Genomic DNA, 14,679 nt, shown 5'->3' with positions numbered 1-14,679 from the left:
CAAAAGACAAAGAGAGAATCTTAAAAGCAGCAAGAGAAAGAAACTCAGTTACCTACAAGGGAGTACCCATAGGTATGTCAGCTGATTTCTCAACAGAAACTTTGCAGGCCAGAAGAGAGTGGCAAGAAATATTCAAAGTGATGAATACCAAGAACCTACAACCAAGATTACTTTATCCAGCAAAGCTATCATTCAGAATTGAAGGTCAGATAAAGAGCTTCACAGATAAGAAAAAGCTAAAGAAGTTCATCACCACCAAACCAGTATTATATGAAATGCTGAAAGGTACCCTTTAAGAAGAGGAAGAAGAAAAGGTAAAGATACAAACTATGAACAACAAATACACATCTATCAACAAGTGAATCTAAAAATCAAGGGAATACATAATCTGATGAACAGAATGAACTAGTGATTATAATGTAATCAGGGACATAGAAAGGGAATGGACTGACTATTTGGGGGGGAAAGGGGTATGAGGGATGCGGGAGGGGACTGAACAAAAACCGTGCACCTATAGATGAGGACGACGGGGGGGGGGGGGGGGGGGGGTGGTGGTGGTGGTGGTGGTGGTGGTGAGGGTGGAGGGTTGGGTGGGAAACAGGTGGAAGGGAGCTATGGGGGGAAAAAGAGGAACAACTGTAATAATCTGAACAATAAAGATTTAATTTAAAAAAAAAAAATGAGGAGTGCTTGCTTCAGTAGCACATATACTAAAATTGGAACAATAAAGAGATTATTAGCATGGCTCCTGCACAGGGATGACAAGCAAATCTGTGAAGTGTTCCATATTTAAAAAAAAAAAAATCAATGGGGAGCCTGGCCAGCATGGCTCAGTGGTTGAGTGTCGACCTATGAACCAGGAGATAACAGTTTGATTCCTGGTCAGGGCATATACCCAGGTTGCCGGCTCGATCCCCGGTGTGGGCGTTCAGGAGCAGCCAATCAACGATTGTCTCATTATTGATGTTTCTCTCTCTTTCCCTCTCCCTTTCTCTCTGAAATCAATAAAAATGTATTTTTTTAAAAATCAATGGAGGGAAAAAATATCCTCAGGTGAGGATTAACAATAAACAAACAAACATAAACAAATAAATAAATCAAACCAAAACTCAATAGGGAAAAAAACTGGTTAACCACTAGGAAGAGAGAGGGAACAGGGATGAAAGCTACACCTTTCTGAATGTATCTTACTGTATACAGTCCTACTTCAGAGGCATGACCACCCAAAACAAAAACACACAATGAAATGAACCTAATTGTTTATCGAGTTTATGGCAAAAAATGCACAAAGAATAATTTCAAGTTGCTTTAAAGACAGTATTTTTGTAAATACATATAAAAACCACAAAGAAATCAAACTGCATTCAGCAGTCTTAGTTTAGTAATAATATTGGTACTATTATTTATTGCCTTACGCTCTCCTGTGAAAAAAGCCTAGAACTAATGGCAATTCATTAGTTGTATCTCTAGCACTTAGATTACGGTCTTTCAAATAACATTTCCCATCATCTTCAAGAGGCACCTAACTGAGATCTGTAGCAGGAAATGTACCAAATGAGCCTGGAATATTTTGTCATGTATGAAAGAGGCCATTACAAGCTACTAAGTATATGTCAAAAGGGCACAGGAATCTATAATTCACTGGCCAAAGATGGAACAGCTAGGGCATCAAAATACCCTCATATGTCACCTTTGGAAGTTGGTAAAGCACTCTCGTTACTCTAAAAATTGATAAAGAGGGAAAACCAACAAACACTTATCCTACTTTTCCCAAATTGGTAATTAACTATCTAAGAGAACGTGGTGGTGGTTGAACAAAAGAATGAATATACTAAAAACCATTTAAGTGTACATTTTTAAATGGTGACTTTTAAGGAAAGTGTATCTCAAAACATAAGTCAATGGTGGAAAATTTCTCTTTACTTGAATCCGCTGATCACTCTTTAACCATTACTAAAAGTAGACACCCAGACATGGTGTATGTCCTAATGAAATGAAACAAAGTATAACTACGACAAATTCTTGCCCCCCCTCCCAAAGGATTAAGTGGTACATAATAGAAGTGAAAAGCAACTTACTTGATTCCTAAAAATCATAATGTATTTGATACCATCAGCTTTAAGGACAGGAAATTCATTCACTATTTAAAAAAAAAAAAAATCACAGTTATTAGAATGCTGAGGACTATTTTTCCCAAATTGGTGAAAACATTATCGGATTTTTAAAACTTGGTTTTGGTAACCAAACTGTCAAGTAATTCAAGCTTAGTTAACTCTAAACTAATCTACTATGTAGCTATTCTGGTAAGATAATAAATAATTTTCCCCTTTACCTTTAAGTTCATTACAAATTCACATGTATTGCTTATGTAACTGAATAAACATGATTGGGACCATGACTAGTGACCACATATCATCTTCTTCCCAGAACTGAAGCTATTGTGAAGCAAGAGCATGTTTCTTTACCTGAGATTTACTTCAAATTGCTCTGGTGGTGGGAAAATTAGTAAAAGGGAGAGAATACTAGTCAATTGTTAAAAATTCTTAAAACTAGATGATATTACCATGGAAGTTCATTACACGACTCTCCCTTTTATTTAAAATTTCCATACAAAAAGTTTGCAAAAAAAAGAATATCTATGTACCCTGATAAATATAATTTCATCAGTGTAAGAAATTATCTGTAATATTTATTAGTTTCATGTACTTTAAATTTACTTTCATTTTTAAGAGTTTATTTTTCAAAGAAGAAGAAAAACTAAAGTGTAATTCCTAGACTATATACCAGGATAACAAAAAGCTAAGATACAATCTTACTTATTCGTATTTTCCTTCTACATAAGCCAATATGTTAATTTCACCTGAGCAAAATCTGGAAGATCATTTGAGATTTTATTCAATAAAACAAACACCTGCAACAAGCACAAGAGCCATTGTTTTGAGTCCTATAGTGATATAGAGCCCCTATTATGACTTTTGCCATAATGTTACTTATTTTGGTAGCTCAGTTGATTAGAGCGTCATCCCAATATGCCACGGTTGTAGGTTCAATATCCAGTAAGGCACATATAAGAAGCAACCAATGAATGCATAAATAAGTGGAACAACAAGTTGGTGTTTTTTTCTCTCTCAAAACAATTTTTAAAAATTGCAAATAAATATTGCAGGTATGGTGTTCTAAGCTGTATAAATAATTTACAAAACTCACCATTAGCTGATTTTAAATCAGGGAGAATGTGATTCACAAAGAATTCAGTCAAGTTTACAAGTTCATTTGCTTGTGTAATTCCATGCTGAAAAACAAATTTGTAACAGGGTAAAATAACATGAAATACCTGTATATATCTATACATTGGACATTTTGATAACTTTAGAAAACCAGGTTAAAAAATGGAAATGAGCCCTGGCCAACGTGGCTCAGTAGATAGAGTGTCGCCCACGGACAGAAGGGTCCAGGGTTCAATTCAGGTCAAGAGCACATACCTCGCCGAAACCTGTTTGGCTCAGTGGATAGAGCATCAGCCTGCGGACTGAAAGGTCCCAGGTTCGATTCCGGTCAAGGGCATATACCTGCGTTGCGGGCATATCCCCAGTGGGAGATGTGCAGGAGGCAGCTGGTTGATGTTTCTCTCTCATCGATGTTTCTAACTCTCTATCTCTCTCCCTTCCTCTCTGTGAAGAATCAATAAAATATATTTAAAAAAAAAAAAAAAAAAAAAAAAGCACATACCTCGACTGCAGGCATGATCCCAGCCCCGGTCGGGGCACAGACAGACATACAGGAGGCAACCAACTGATGTGTCTCCGTCACATCGATGTTTCTCCCTGTCTGTCTCTCCCAGTCCCTTTCACCCACTAAAAGAAAAAAATAAAATAAAATAAATGGAAAGATATTCTGAGGTGAGGATGAAAAAAAAAAAAAAAAGAGCCCTGATCGGTTTGGCTCAGTGGATTGAGCGTGAGCCTGGGGACTGAAAGGTCCCAGGTTCGATTCCAGTCAAGGGCATGTACCTTGGTTGCGGGCACATCCCCAGTAGGGGGTGTGCAGGAGGCAGCTAAATGATGTTTCTCTCTCATCGATGTTTCTGACTCTCTATCCCTCTCCCTTCCACTGTAAAAAAAATCAATAAAATATATTTTTAAAAAACACAAACTGCTTAAAAACAAAACAAGACTAGCTCAGCCAATGTAAGTCAGTGGTTGAGCGTTGACCTATGAACCAGGAAGTCATGGTTTGACTCCTGGTCAGGTCACATGCCCAGGTTGTGGGCTCGATCCCCAGTGTGGGGTGTGCAGGAGGCAGCTAATCAATGATTCTCTCTCATCATTAATGTTTCTCTCTCCCCTCCTTCCTCTCTGCAATCAATAAAAATAAATTTTTAAAAAATGATTTTAATAGATAATAAAAGCAATTTCCTTAACCCCTAGAGTGCTGAGGAGCGCAATCGTGCCCCTCCTGCAGTGTCCAGTTCTAAGTCTGCTTTTATTAGTGATGATGATATTGCTAAATACGTCAATTCTTCCTGTGAAGATGACAATTTTGTGGAATATATTGAATATGTAACTTCATTTACTTGCGATTCATAATTTTTTTCCTAAACTGCTGTAAAATCAGCAAAAATGCCTTGGCAATTTTAGCATAGTTCCTAGGATATTGGTTGGCACTCAAAGGGTTAAATTAACAAACATTGAGTCTCAGCTAAGGGAACAAGTGTGGCATCTGTGAACATTTTGGTCTATAAGAAACTTAAGTGCTTAACACATCAACATAAAGTCCTCTTTGGAAACCACATGAATTCTAATCAGAACTAACAGGTTATCTAGCAGAGTAGAAATATGCATCATCAGAAATATATTCTTCCTTTTTACTTCTGTGGTCACCAACATGTCTGATTTAGAAAGAAAACTATATTGAAAAGATTCACCTTCTGTGTTTGGGCTTTTGATGCCAAAGATGTCACTAAGTAAATGGCTGCATCTTTGTGTTTCCAGTTGACAGATGGATTTTTTGCATATTCCTGCAGCATGGAATTAACATAACCAGAGAAGATTCCTGTCACGGGTCCCTCAAAAAACTTGCATAATCCTCGTACTAAATCACAAGCAGCCCTTCGTCTAGTATCAATATCTATAAAATCAAAGAGAATTACATCATGAGAAAGAAACAATCACCAACCAACTGATCAAATTTATTAAGAAAGCTGCTGACAGCTATCAGCAACATAAATAATGAACAGTTTTCTCACACACACACACACACACACACACACACACACACACACACACATACACACACAAAATAACACAAAATGAGGATGAAAAATAAAAAGGTCATAGTGGTATGATAAACACTACTAAGTACATAAAAAAGAGAAGACAAATGATTTAACTGATATAGCTCACATAAGAGATGCTTTTTAAGGTATAGGAGTTAAAGAAAGAAAATAGTTTTCTGACAAAAGCCAGTTAAAATGACACTCTAGTCTTAACTCCCTCTTCCACATTCACAAGAAAAAAAGAGCCACTTTAAAACTAGCTTGCCAAGGCTGTTAAAAACCAAAATACAATCCCTAGGTGGTTTGGCTCAGTGGATAGAGTGTCAGCCTGCGGACCAAAGGGTCCCAGGTTCGATTCCAGTCAAGGGCACATGCCCAGGGTTGCAGGCTCGATCTCCAGTAGGGGGTGTGCAGGAGGCAGCCAATCAGTGACTCTCTCTCATCATTGATGTTTCTATCTCTCTCCCTCTCCCTTCCACTCTGAAATCAATAAAAATATATTTAAAAACAAACAAAAAACCCAAAATACATACCAGATCCTTCCAAATCTCTTCTTATGTACTCCTCAGAATTATCTTCAAAGGCTTCTTCATCAGCAGCTACAAAGATAGATGACATTTCTGTACTCAAAAGACAACCTCTCAAAAGATATGGCAATCACTATACTCTTACAGCTGAGTATGCTGAAAAGTGTGTAGAATTGACATTTTACAGCAAATTGTTCTTTCCCAACACATAACTACTTCATATATTACTTTTCATTAATTAGAGCAGCAAATGCTATCACGAAAGGTTAAGTAATAGATCATTCACACAGACGTGATACCAGCTCACTTGTTCTAATGTGCAGTGTCCCCATAACTGGACTTTAGCACCAACTTTCAAAAGTGAGTGTTGGAAACCAATCCAGGGGGTGCCAATTTTTTATTTTGACAGATAAGGACATTTTAAAAACAAGCTTAACAACTACAATCACAATTATTTCACAAAAATAATTTCAACACCAAAAATCTAGGACAGACAACATCAGAATAAAGCTGTTCTTTAAATAAATATATCGTTTTAGAAAAACACAAAAGGAAAGACATTATATTGTCCTTTATTTCCTCATTTTGTTCCAGATAATTGAGAATCACTGATCTAATGACTGCTTTGATATAGAACACAATTCCTACATTTACTACTTGCTCTTCCCAACTAGAAAAAGGAAAGATATTCTGTATACAATCAGTCTCTTAGGACTATCGGAACCTTAAGCACAAACTAAGTGGGCTTTCACTCTATTTAAAAGTTATCAATCACTTCTAATCTCAAGTCAACTGTTGGAAAACAGTTATTTGCGTTGGTGAAATACTAAAATCAAACAAAACCAAATTATTTCCATAAGTTGAGATCCTGGACAGTTACTTTCTTCTCAATATACCAGGATTGTATAAGTCTTATTCAATATTTCCATGAAAAAACCTCCACAGCATACAACAAAGTTCATCACAGCAGCATTCATTTCACAAATGCCTTTTATACCAACCACACTTTGTCTTGGTTTACAAAATGGACAATAAATGATCTACAAAAAGTTTTATTTAGCAATAAAAAAATTAGAATATGTTACAATATTCAACAGGGAAAAGACTTACTAAACTTATACTAACACAGTCTTTAAAAAATCGAGTTTTTGATCCCCTGAAAAGGCTTTACGCTCAATGTAATTACCTCTAAATTCCATGTTAGGCACAATAACCTTTTCACAGATACTTGTCAGCGTGTTCTGGTCCTCAAACAGATTCTTATAGTGAGGTCTCTCACAAACTGAAGCCAGAAACTGAATTGCATTACTTACCAACTGGAATAAAACACAAAAATAAGCATATTTTTAAAAGCAAAACGGAACCATTTATTTCTTGGGGAAGTTGGAAGGGGGGTGTTTTAATTATTTTTCTCCAACATCATCTTACCAAGTCATATTTGACCTCTTGACCTGTTGTAATTAGTAAATTCCAGATGGCTCTGACAAAACGAGGCAGGTACCGTTGAAATTCTTCATCATACTTTTGTGCATACAGTGCAGCATTATCACAAATCTGGGATTTTAGGAGCTCCAATAAGCCTGCTTCCTCTTCATCCTCACATAAGAGAAACCAGAAAACTCAAACATACAACTCTAATGCTACCATAAATACAGAGTAGCTGTAATGCCTGAACTCTTTAAAAATTTAAATCCAAAGCCACTGTAAATTTACTCACCTAGTCTTTCAAATAAATGCAAGATGAAATACTCATTTATTAATTACTGAGAACAGATCCCAAAAGTTTTCAAGTTTTATTTTCTTCTGGTTGCTAAATTATAAAATATTTACATACCAAACTGAAAATAACATATTCCTACAGAAACCTGAATGATAAAGATTATATCACACTTTCCTTTGTAACATGGTTATTGTATTGTCTTACTGTCTCCCAAAAGGTTCTCATTTCAAATGTTAAGATGTGTCCAACCCCCCAATAAGGTAATACTGTAGGATTCTCAAATAATATTTTGGTTATAAAATATAAAACAACAATCTAAATCAAGGGTCAGCAAATTCAAGCAGAGCCTGCAGGTCTGCTGCCTATTTTCATAAGCAAAGTTTTATTGAAACACAGCCATGCTCATTCCTTTTCCTCATTTATACAATTCCTAGTATTGCCTTTGGCTGTGTTCAACTACAACTGCAGAGGTGAGGTGCTGGAACAGAGACCGTATAGCCTACAAAGATAAAAATATTTACGATCTGGTCCTTTACAGGAAAAGTCTGCCAACCCCAATCTAAACAATAACAGTGATTTATATAATACTCTCAACTATAACAGCAATTCACAAAAACCTTTTGAACTATACTATGTGCCAAACAGCTCATTTCTTAAGGCATAAAAACAGGGGCTGCTACAAGGATGACAAGGTAGTACATGGCACACAGCTCTCTGTAAGAATCTATGTGAAAGCGTCTTTTCCTAGTGGAGCCAAATCCTTTTTTGTTGCTTTTTATTTAATAAATCTTAGACATTTGCTGTAAACTCAAGTAATGACTCTCCTTCTGCAGCCCACTCTCAAAAACTGACTTGAATTACTAATTCCAATTTTTCTTTCACTTGGTGTTGAAGTATTTTAAAATTTTGCTTTTTTATGCTTTTGTTGTTTCTTGGGAAAGGGGGAGATCATAAATACATTAATAAAGAAGCAAATGAGTAAAAGAATAAATGCTATGCACGGAAAAGCACATATTACAGAGCCCAGATCAGAAACGTATACATTACACAATTTCTTCATGTCCCCTATTTCCTATGCTGTTTAACTTTTTTAAAAGAGACTATTATTACAGAGGTCCAAGTTTTATGTTTTCTTAATATTTTCAGTGACAAATAATTTTCTATTTCATAAATGTTCACACTGTGAATACTCTAAGGCCTTATTTCAATGTAATAAAATAGCCTAACCTATACATGGTGACCTAAGCCAGGCCCACAATAAGAGTAATTGCTTCTGTACACTACACATAACCAAATATGAAACATCCCACATAATTAAATTATTTGCATTCTTGGAATTCTAGCTATTAACAATGCAAGAGTAAATAATTTTTAAGGAACTAGAATGCCAAATGTTCTCAAATAACTTTATTTCATTTTCTGAAGTCTAAATACCCTCCAAGGTTCTCAGAGGGTACTCAAATGTTTTAAATTAAAACAAAGTGAGATATAAATGATTATATTTCAAATAATTCTTAATTTTAACAAAAGGCTACTTGGGAAATATTTTAAACAATACTTACATCAGTTTGTAGAAGTTTATTATCTAATGTCAAGAGAGTATGAAAATTGTTCATCCAAGTTTCCATATTATCTTCAAAAAATTCAGGAAGATCCTAAAGAATAAATGCAGACTTGAGACTTTTAATTAAAATAAGTAGGATATTGCCTGGCCAGTGTGGCTCAGTGGATTAAGCATTACTCCATGCACTAAGAGGTCACTGGTTCAAGTCCCAGTCTAGGCATATGTCAGGATGGCAGCCGATCAATGCTTCTCTCTCACTCCCTCTCTCTCTAAAAAAATCAATAAAAACATATTTTAAAAATAAGTATGCTATGTACATAAGTTCCCCCTGCACACACACCAAATGTTTTCCACATGCCTACAGACTCCAAGTCCACATTTCTTAGCCTGAACCAACCATTATCTATTTTGACAAGAATTCTCTGTTCTAATTAGATCTGGCAGCTGAATAAACCATTCTGACTTCTGTCTCTGTTTATACACTTTTTTTAAAAATATATTTTATGATTTTTTACAGAGAGGAAGGGAGAGAGATAGTTAGAAACATCGATGAGAGAGAAACATCGATCAGCTGCCTCCTGCACATCTCCCACTGGGGATGTGCCCGCAACCCAGGTACATGCCCTTGACCGGAATCGAACCCGGGACCTTTCAGTCCGCAGGCCGATGCTCTATCCACTGAGCCAAACCGGTTTCGGCTGTTTATACACTTTTGACCACAAATAATGCTGTCTTGATTTCCTGCCCCAATTTAATTTAAATCAACTTATTCCTTCCAGGTCCAGCTAAGACTGTATGAATGAAGCCTTTCCTTATAAAACTCAGTGTTTACCAATATATCCCTTTTCCTTTCTGAACTATCACATTTAGTGTAAGATGACCATCAATTCAGACTTGCTGTCTTACACAGTAATGGTTTCCTATGTAACAGTACTGCCTTCTTAATGAGGTTGATAAATTCCCCAAGGGTAACATTATGCCTTTGGTGTCCCTGACTCTGCCTAACAAGTTATTAAGAAACCTGCCGAAACCGGTTTGGCTCAGTGGATAGAGCGTCGGCCTGCGGACTGAAAGGTCCCAGGTTCGATTCCGGTCAAGGGCATGTACCTGGGTTGCGGGCACATCCCCAGTAGGAGATGTGCAGGAGGCAGCTGATCGATGTTTCCCTCTCATCGATGTTTCTAACTCTCTATCTCTCTCCCTTTCTCTCTGTAAAAAAATCAATAAAATATATTTAAAAAAAAAAAAAAAGAAACTTATTCTACCTGACTTCCAGGAAGCAGAATTCAAAAAAAGATATAAGCGGGTTAGGTGCGAGCAAAAAAAAACAAAACACAAAACACACACACACACAAAATGTATAAGCAAAACGTGGGTATGGCATTTGGGGCTGTTCTACTCCTACTCTATCCAATCCTTTTTCTGCCAAGGGCCTTTTGAATATTCCTAACATCATTCGCGGGCCATACAAAATGGTGGAATGCTTTCCCTACCACTGTGAGTCATGCTGTAAGGATTAAGTCCCTGCCTTGGCCTTGGCTAGGAGCAATGAAAAGGCCAGATCCTTCCTCTAGCCTTTCTCAGTATAGTAATCTGTACCATTAAGATCCCCTTTTGGTTCCTGGAACCCTGAATCTTAATGAAATGAGTCAAGAACAGAAAGAATGACTGGAGGCCACTATTTCAGTAGCAAAAGGGTGATTGGGCGTTTTCTACTATAAAATTGTGGCTGTGTTTCCCCTGAAATAACATTGCTTCTTAAACCTTCTAAATGCTGGTTTTCATCTTGTCTCCCCCAGATGTTTCCAATAAGAGCCTTTTTGAATAAGCTAACCATACATCTCTAAACAAAACATGGCTCCCCCAGTGCTAAGACCCACTTAAATGAACAAAAGGAAAGCCTGAGAATGTGATCTCATGGTCTTCAATAAAAGAGTAGAGCAGGGGCAGGGAACCTTTTTTCTGCCAAGGGCCTTCTGAACATTCATAACATCATTCTCGGGCCATACAAAATTATCAACTTAAACTACGCTGCTATATTTGGTCAAACATTTAACTAGCCTCTAGTGCCTTGCCAGAGCCAGACCAAATGATTCCTCAGGGCTTATATGGCATGTGGGCTGGACATTCCTCACCATTAAAGTTCCCCATAACACTATTTGTAGACAAAGAATGGAGGGAGTAAAAAAAAAAAAAAAAACAAAAAACTTATTTCTTTACTTTCAGAAAAATCAATGCTGGCAAAGAGGTCTTCATCAAATGGAAAGTTGCATATTTTTTCAACAAAGAATAAGAATCAAAAACAAGAAATAAAATAAAGCTTACCTGAAAATTTAAACTGTAGAACAGTTTTGAGATCAGTATCAGGGAAGAAAAAAGAATTCTCAGAGCAGAGGCATCATTTGCATGGGTACTACAGAGTTCAATGGTGGCCTTGGAAAGGAATTTAGGAACACAGTGTTAGTGTATTGTAACACTTCGTGAAATAAGCTTTGCACTAGGCTGAGATTACCTATATCTCTTCTACAAAATTTAGCTTTTAATTAGAGATTTTGAAAAATATTTTAAAGTACATATTTTGAAGTTGCTATCATGGTACTATTAAAAGCTCCAATGTTAGTATTTTGGACTAGATCCTTCCACTCTTCTCTGTGCACACATAAATATACTAGAGGCCTGGTGGTGGTGGTGGTGGTGGTGGTGGTGGTGGTGGTGGTGGTCCCTCAGCCCCACCTGTGTCCTCTCACAGTCCAGGAGCACTTGGAGGATGTCTGGCTGCTGGCTTAGGCCAGTTCCCTACTGCCACGGAGGTGGAGAGGTTCCCGTGAGCTGTGAGCCCGGCTTCTGGCTGAGCAGCACTCCCCCTGTGGGAGCGCACTGACCACCAGAGGGCAGTTCCTGCATTAAGCATCTGTCCCCTGGTGATCAGTGCCCGCATCACAGTGACCAATCATTCCACCATTCAGTCAATTTGCATATTGGCCCTTTTATTATATAGGATTATACAAAACTCTCTTTACATGATCTCATTAAATAATTCCCCTACCACTTGGCATTTAGGTTGTTTCCAATTGTGTATTATTCTAACTGTAATAAATAGGCCTATCTAGAAAACTTTGTGCACACCTCTAATTTTCATAAGTTGAGATTCTATAAGTGTATTACCAAAGCATCAGATTAGGCTATGAGCATAGATTTTGGAAGCCAGATAGACCTAAATATAACCCAAACTCTGTCACTCACAATAAGCATTACTTTGAGCCAAATTAAGTTATTTTACTGAGATCCAATCTCAACTGTAATATGAGAACAATGCCTGCCTCATAGAGAAAATATGCAAATTAAATGAGAAAATCTACATAAAAGGTCCTAGTGCTTCGTGTACAACTACTATGTAAAAGACACTCAACAAATGTTACTTCCTATATCCTGCAGCTAGAAAAAAATACTGACTGGCCAGTGTGGCTCAGTGGTTGACCGTCCACCTATGTACCAGGCCATCAAGGCACATGACCCAGTTGTAGGCTCCATCCCCAGTAGGGGGGGATGCAGGAGACAGCTGATCTATAATTCTCTCATCAATGATGTTTCTATCTCTCTCTCCCTCTCACTTCCTCTCTAAAATCAGTAAGAATACACATATATTTAATAAATGAATATTAAGGTGTTCTTAATGAAATGTCAAACTCTAAAAAGCTAGTATAATTTTTAATCTAATGAACAGGACACCAAAATGTTTGTTTCATTGCACTCCAGCTAAGACTTTTAACATTATTAAAAAGAAGTAGAAATCTTTGCTAATTAAATAGATGGAAAAAATTGATCACATTTTGTCCAGTGTTGTTTTTTAAAATAAAAATGTACCATCAGTAAGCTGTTCTAACCATGAAAAATCTTGTGTACACTCTACATTTTAGAAAGTTGTAACTATCACACAACTTTCCCTTTCTTTTTTTTTTTTAATGGGGTTATTTTATTTTATTTCATTTTTTTTAACTCTTTATTAGTTAAGGTATAAATGTGTCCTCATCCCCCCCCCATTAAGCCCCCACCCTCCCCCCACAACTTTCCCTTTCAAAACTAGAAAATGAGCACCTTCTCTAGAGTCAGCAAAAGTAGGTTTGAGGCCTGTGGGATACTGAACCCTCTTTCCTTATCTGGACAAAAAGGTTAACAATATATCTTTTGATATTACAGGATTCTCTAAAAGGTAAAGAACATGTTTAAGGAAGTAGCTTGCTACGACATGTTAATTAAACCACATAAACAGACAAATCAAAATGTGGATCTATTCATTTAGAGACACATACTCAAATACTTGAGTGAAATAATTGATGCCTGGGATTTGCTTTTCAATATTCCTACAAAATGAGGGGAAAGCATAAATTTTTTAAAAACCAAAATGTTAGCAACTGTTTACCTTGGATAATAGATACATGGTAGTTCATGATATATCATCTGCTCTATTTCTGTGTAGGTTTGAAATTTTTCAAAAGAAATGGTGCTCTAAATATTACCTACAAAATAAGCTTTCAAAGATTTCTCTTAAACAAAATTTATTTAAATATTTAAGCAATAAGCATTAAGTAATTATATTATTCCATACCTTAAATAGATTAGTCAAAGGCAAAGCAAAGGCATCCAGAACAAGTTTAATTTCAGTCCATAACTCATTTGACTTAAATTCATGGCGGTATCTAGAAAATTAAGATAAAATAGGCAACTTACAAGTTTTTGCTTACTAGCTTTGGTTCCTTAAGAATAGATTAGAGAAAAATCTAACTTTCTGAAATTCTTGGCTTTCTTTTTAAAGGAATCAAGCTCAGTTTAAGGAGACTAGGTATGTTACAGATGATAAGGCAATATGAAATAAACATCCTGCCTAAGAAACATACTAATGAATTGAGAGGCTTATGCTCTTATTCCAGGATTATTATATTCAAAGAAATGACATTAATCACAGAAATATGAACTGCTTACACAAGCAAAAACATGAAAAAAAGTATTTTAAAAGTATGAGTTTATATATCAATACCTTTTAAATAAAGAATGTGCTGTGCGAAGGACTCCATTAATAACGTGAAAATCGCCACTCTGAAAGCGATTCACCATTTCTGTCAACAAGTCAGGCCATTTCTGAGGGAAATCTTCTCTACCAATTATGCTAATCGCATCGCTTAACTGAGAAGAGGAGGAATCAGATTAATTAGACGAAAACTCTACAAACAAGCCTACCTAGAAAACAGGGCCTTACATTACCTGCTTCTGAATTTGTTCCGGGCTGCTAAGCATCAAGTGAACTATGTTGGCTTTAATGGCTACTCGATCAGCTTCACAAATTTTATTTGGTTCATCTTCAACCTAAAAACAAAGTATCCATGAGCAAGTAACATAAAATCCATGTCCATGACCAGATAGATGGATTTGTAGATTTATTTCCTGGTTTTCTAAGAAAAGCAGAGAGAAAGGTAGGCCCTGAGTCACAGATTCCTTTCCGCTCATGAAAGCATGAATCCTTGGATTAGAAAATGTATATTCCATCCCAATGCAAATATTTTACATACAAATTAATGAGCTTCTGACTCCCTGATGC

At 36.5% G+C, this 14,679-nt stretch overlaps 1 protein-coding gene and 1 non-coding gene across 2 annotated transcripts in view; one reads left to right on the top strand and one right to left on the bottom strand.

Moving 5' to 3' along the window:
- The window catches only part of CSE1L (chromosome segregation 1 like), a 57,111-nt gene that overhangs the window by 17,411 nt on the left and 25,021 nt on the right, over window positions 1-14,679 (bottom strand). Inside the window, exons 4-14 of the mRNA XM_036322040.1 lie at window positions 14,346-14,447; window positions 14,122-14,267; window positions 13,693-13,783; window positions 11,412-11,519; window positions 9,085-9,177; window positions 7,231-7,398; window positions 6,989-7,118; window positions 5,809-5,874; window positions 4,925-5,127; window positions 3,208-3,292; window positions 2,079-2,140 (exon numbers count right to left, since the gene is read on the bottom strand). Of these exons, the coding sequence (XP_036177933.1) occupies window positions 2,079-2,140; window positions 3,208-3,292; window positions 4,925-5,127; window positions 5,809-5,874; window positions 6,989-7,118; window positions 7,231-7,398; window positions 9,085-9,177; window positions 11,412-11,519; window positions 13,693-13,783; window positions 14,122-14,267; window positions 14,346-14,447 (1,254 nt within the window). The remainder of the gene's footprint in view (window positions 1-2,078; window positions 2,141-3,207; window positions 3,293-4,924; window positions 5,128-5,808; window positions 5,875-6,988; window positions 7,119-7,230; window positions 7,399-9,084; window positions 9,178-11,411; window positions 11,520-13,692; window positions 13,784-14,121; window positions 14,268-14,345; window positions 14,448-14,679) is intronic.
- On the top strand, window positions 687-793 carry LOC118663958. The gene has a single exon (XR_004970238.1). It is a non-coding gene; the product is annotated as a U6 spliceosomal RNA (small nuclear RNA).

The sequence above is a fragment of the Myotis myotis genome, unplaced genomic scaffold (assembly GCF_014108235.1).
Source record: "Myotis myotis isolate mMyoMyo1 unplaced genomic scaffold, mMyoMyo1.p scaffold_m19_p_9, whole genome shotgun sequence".
NCBI lineage: Eukaryota > Metazoa > Chordata > Mammalia > Chiroptera > Vespertilionidae > Myotis > Myotis myotis.
Note: the sequence above shows the minus strand (reverse complement) of the source record. Positions and strands in the feature narration are given on the sequence as shown.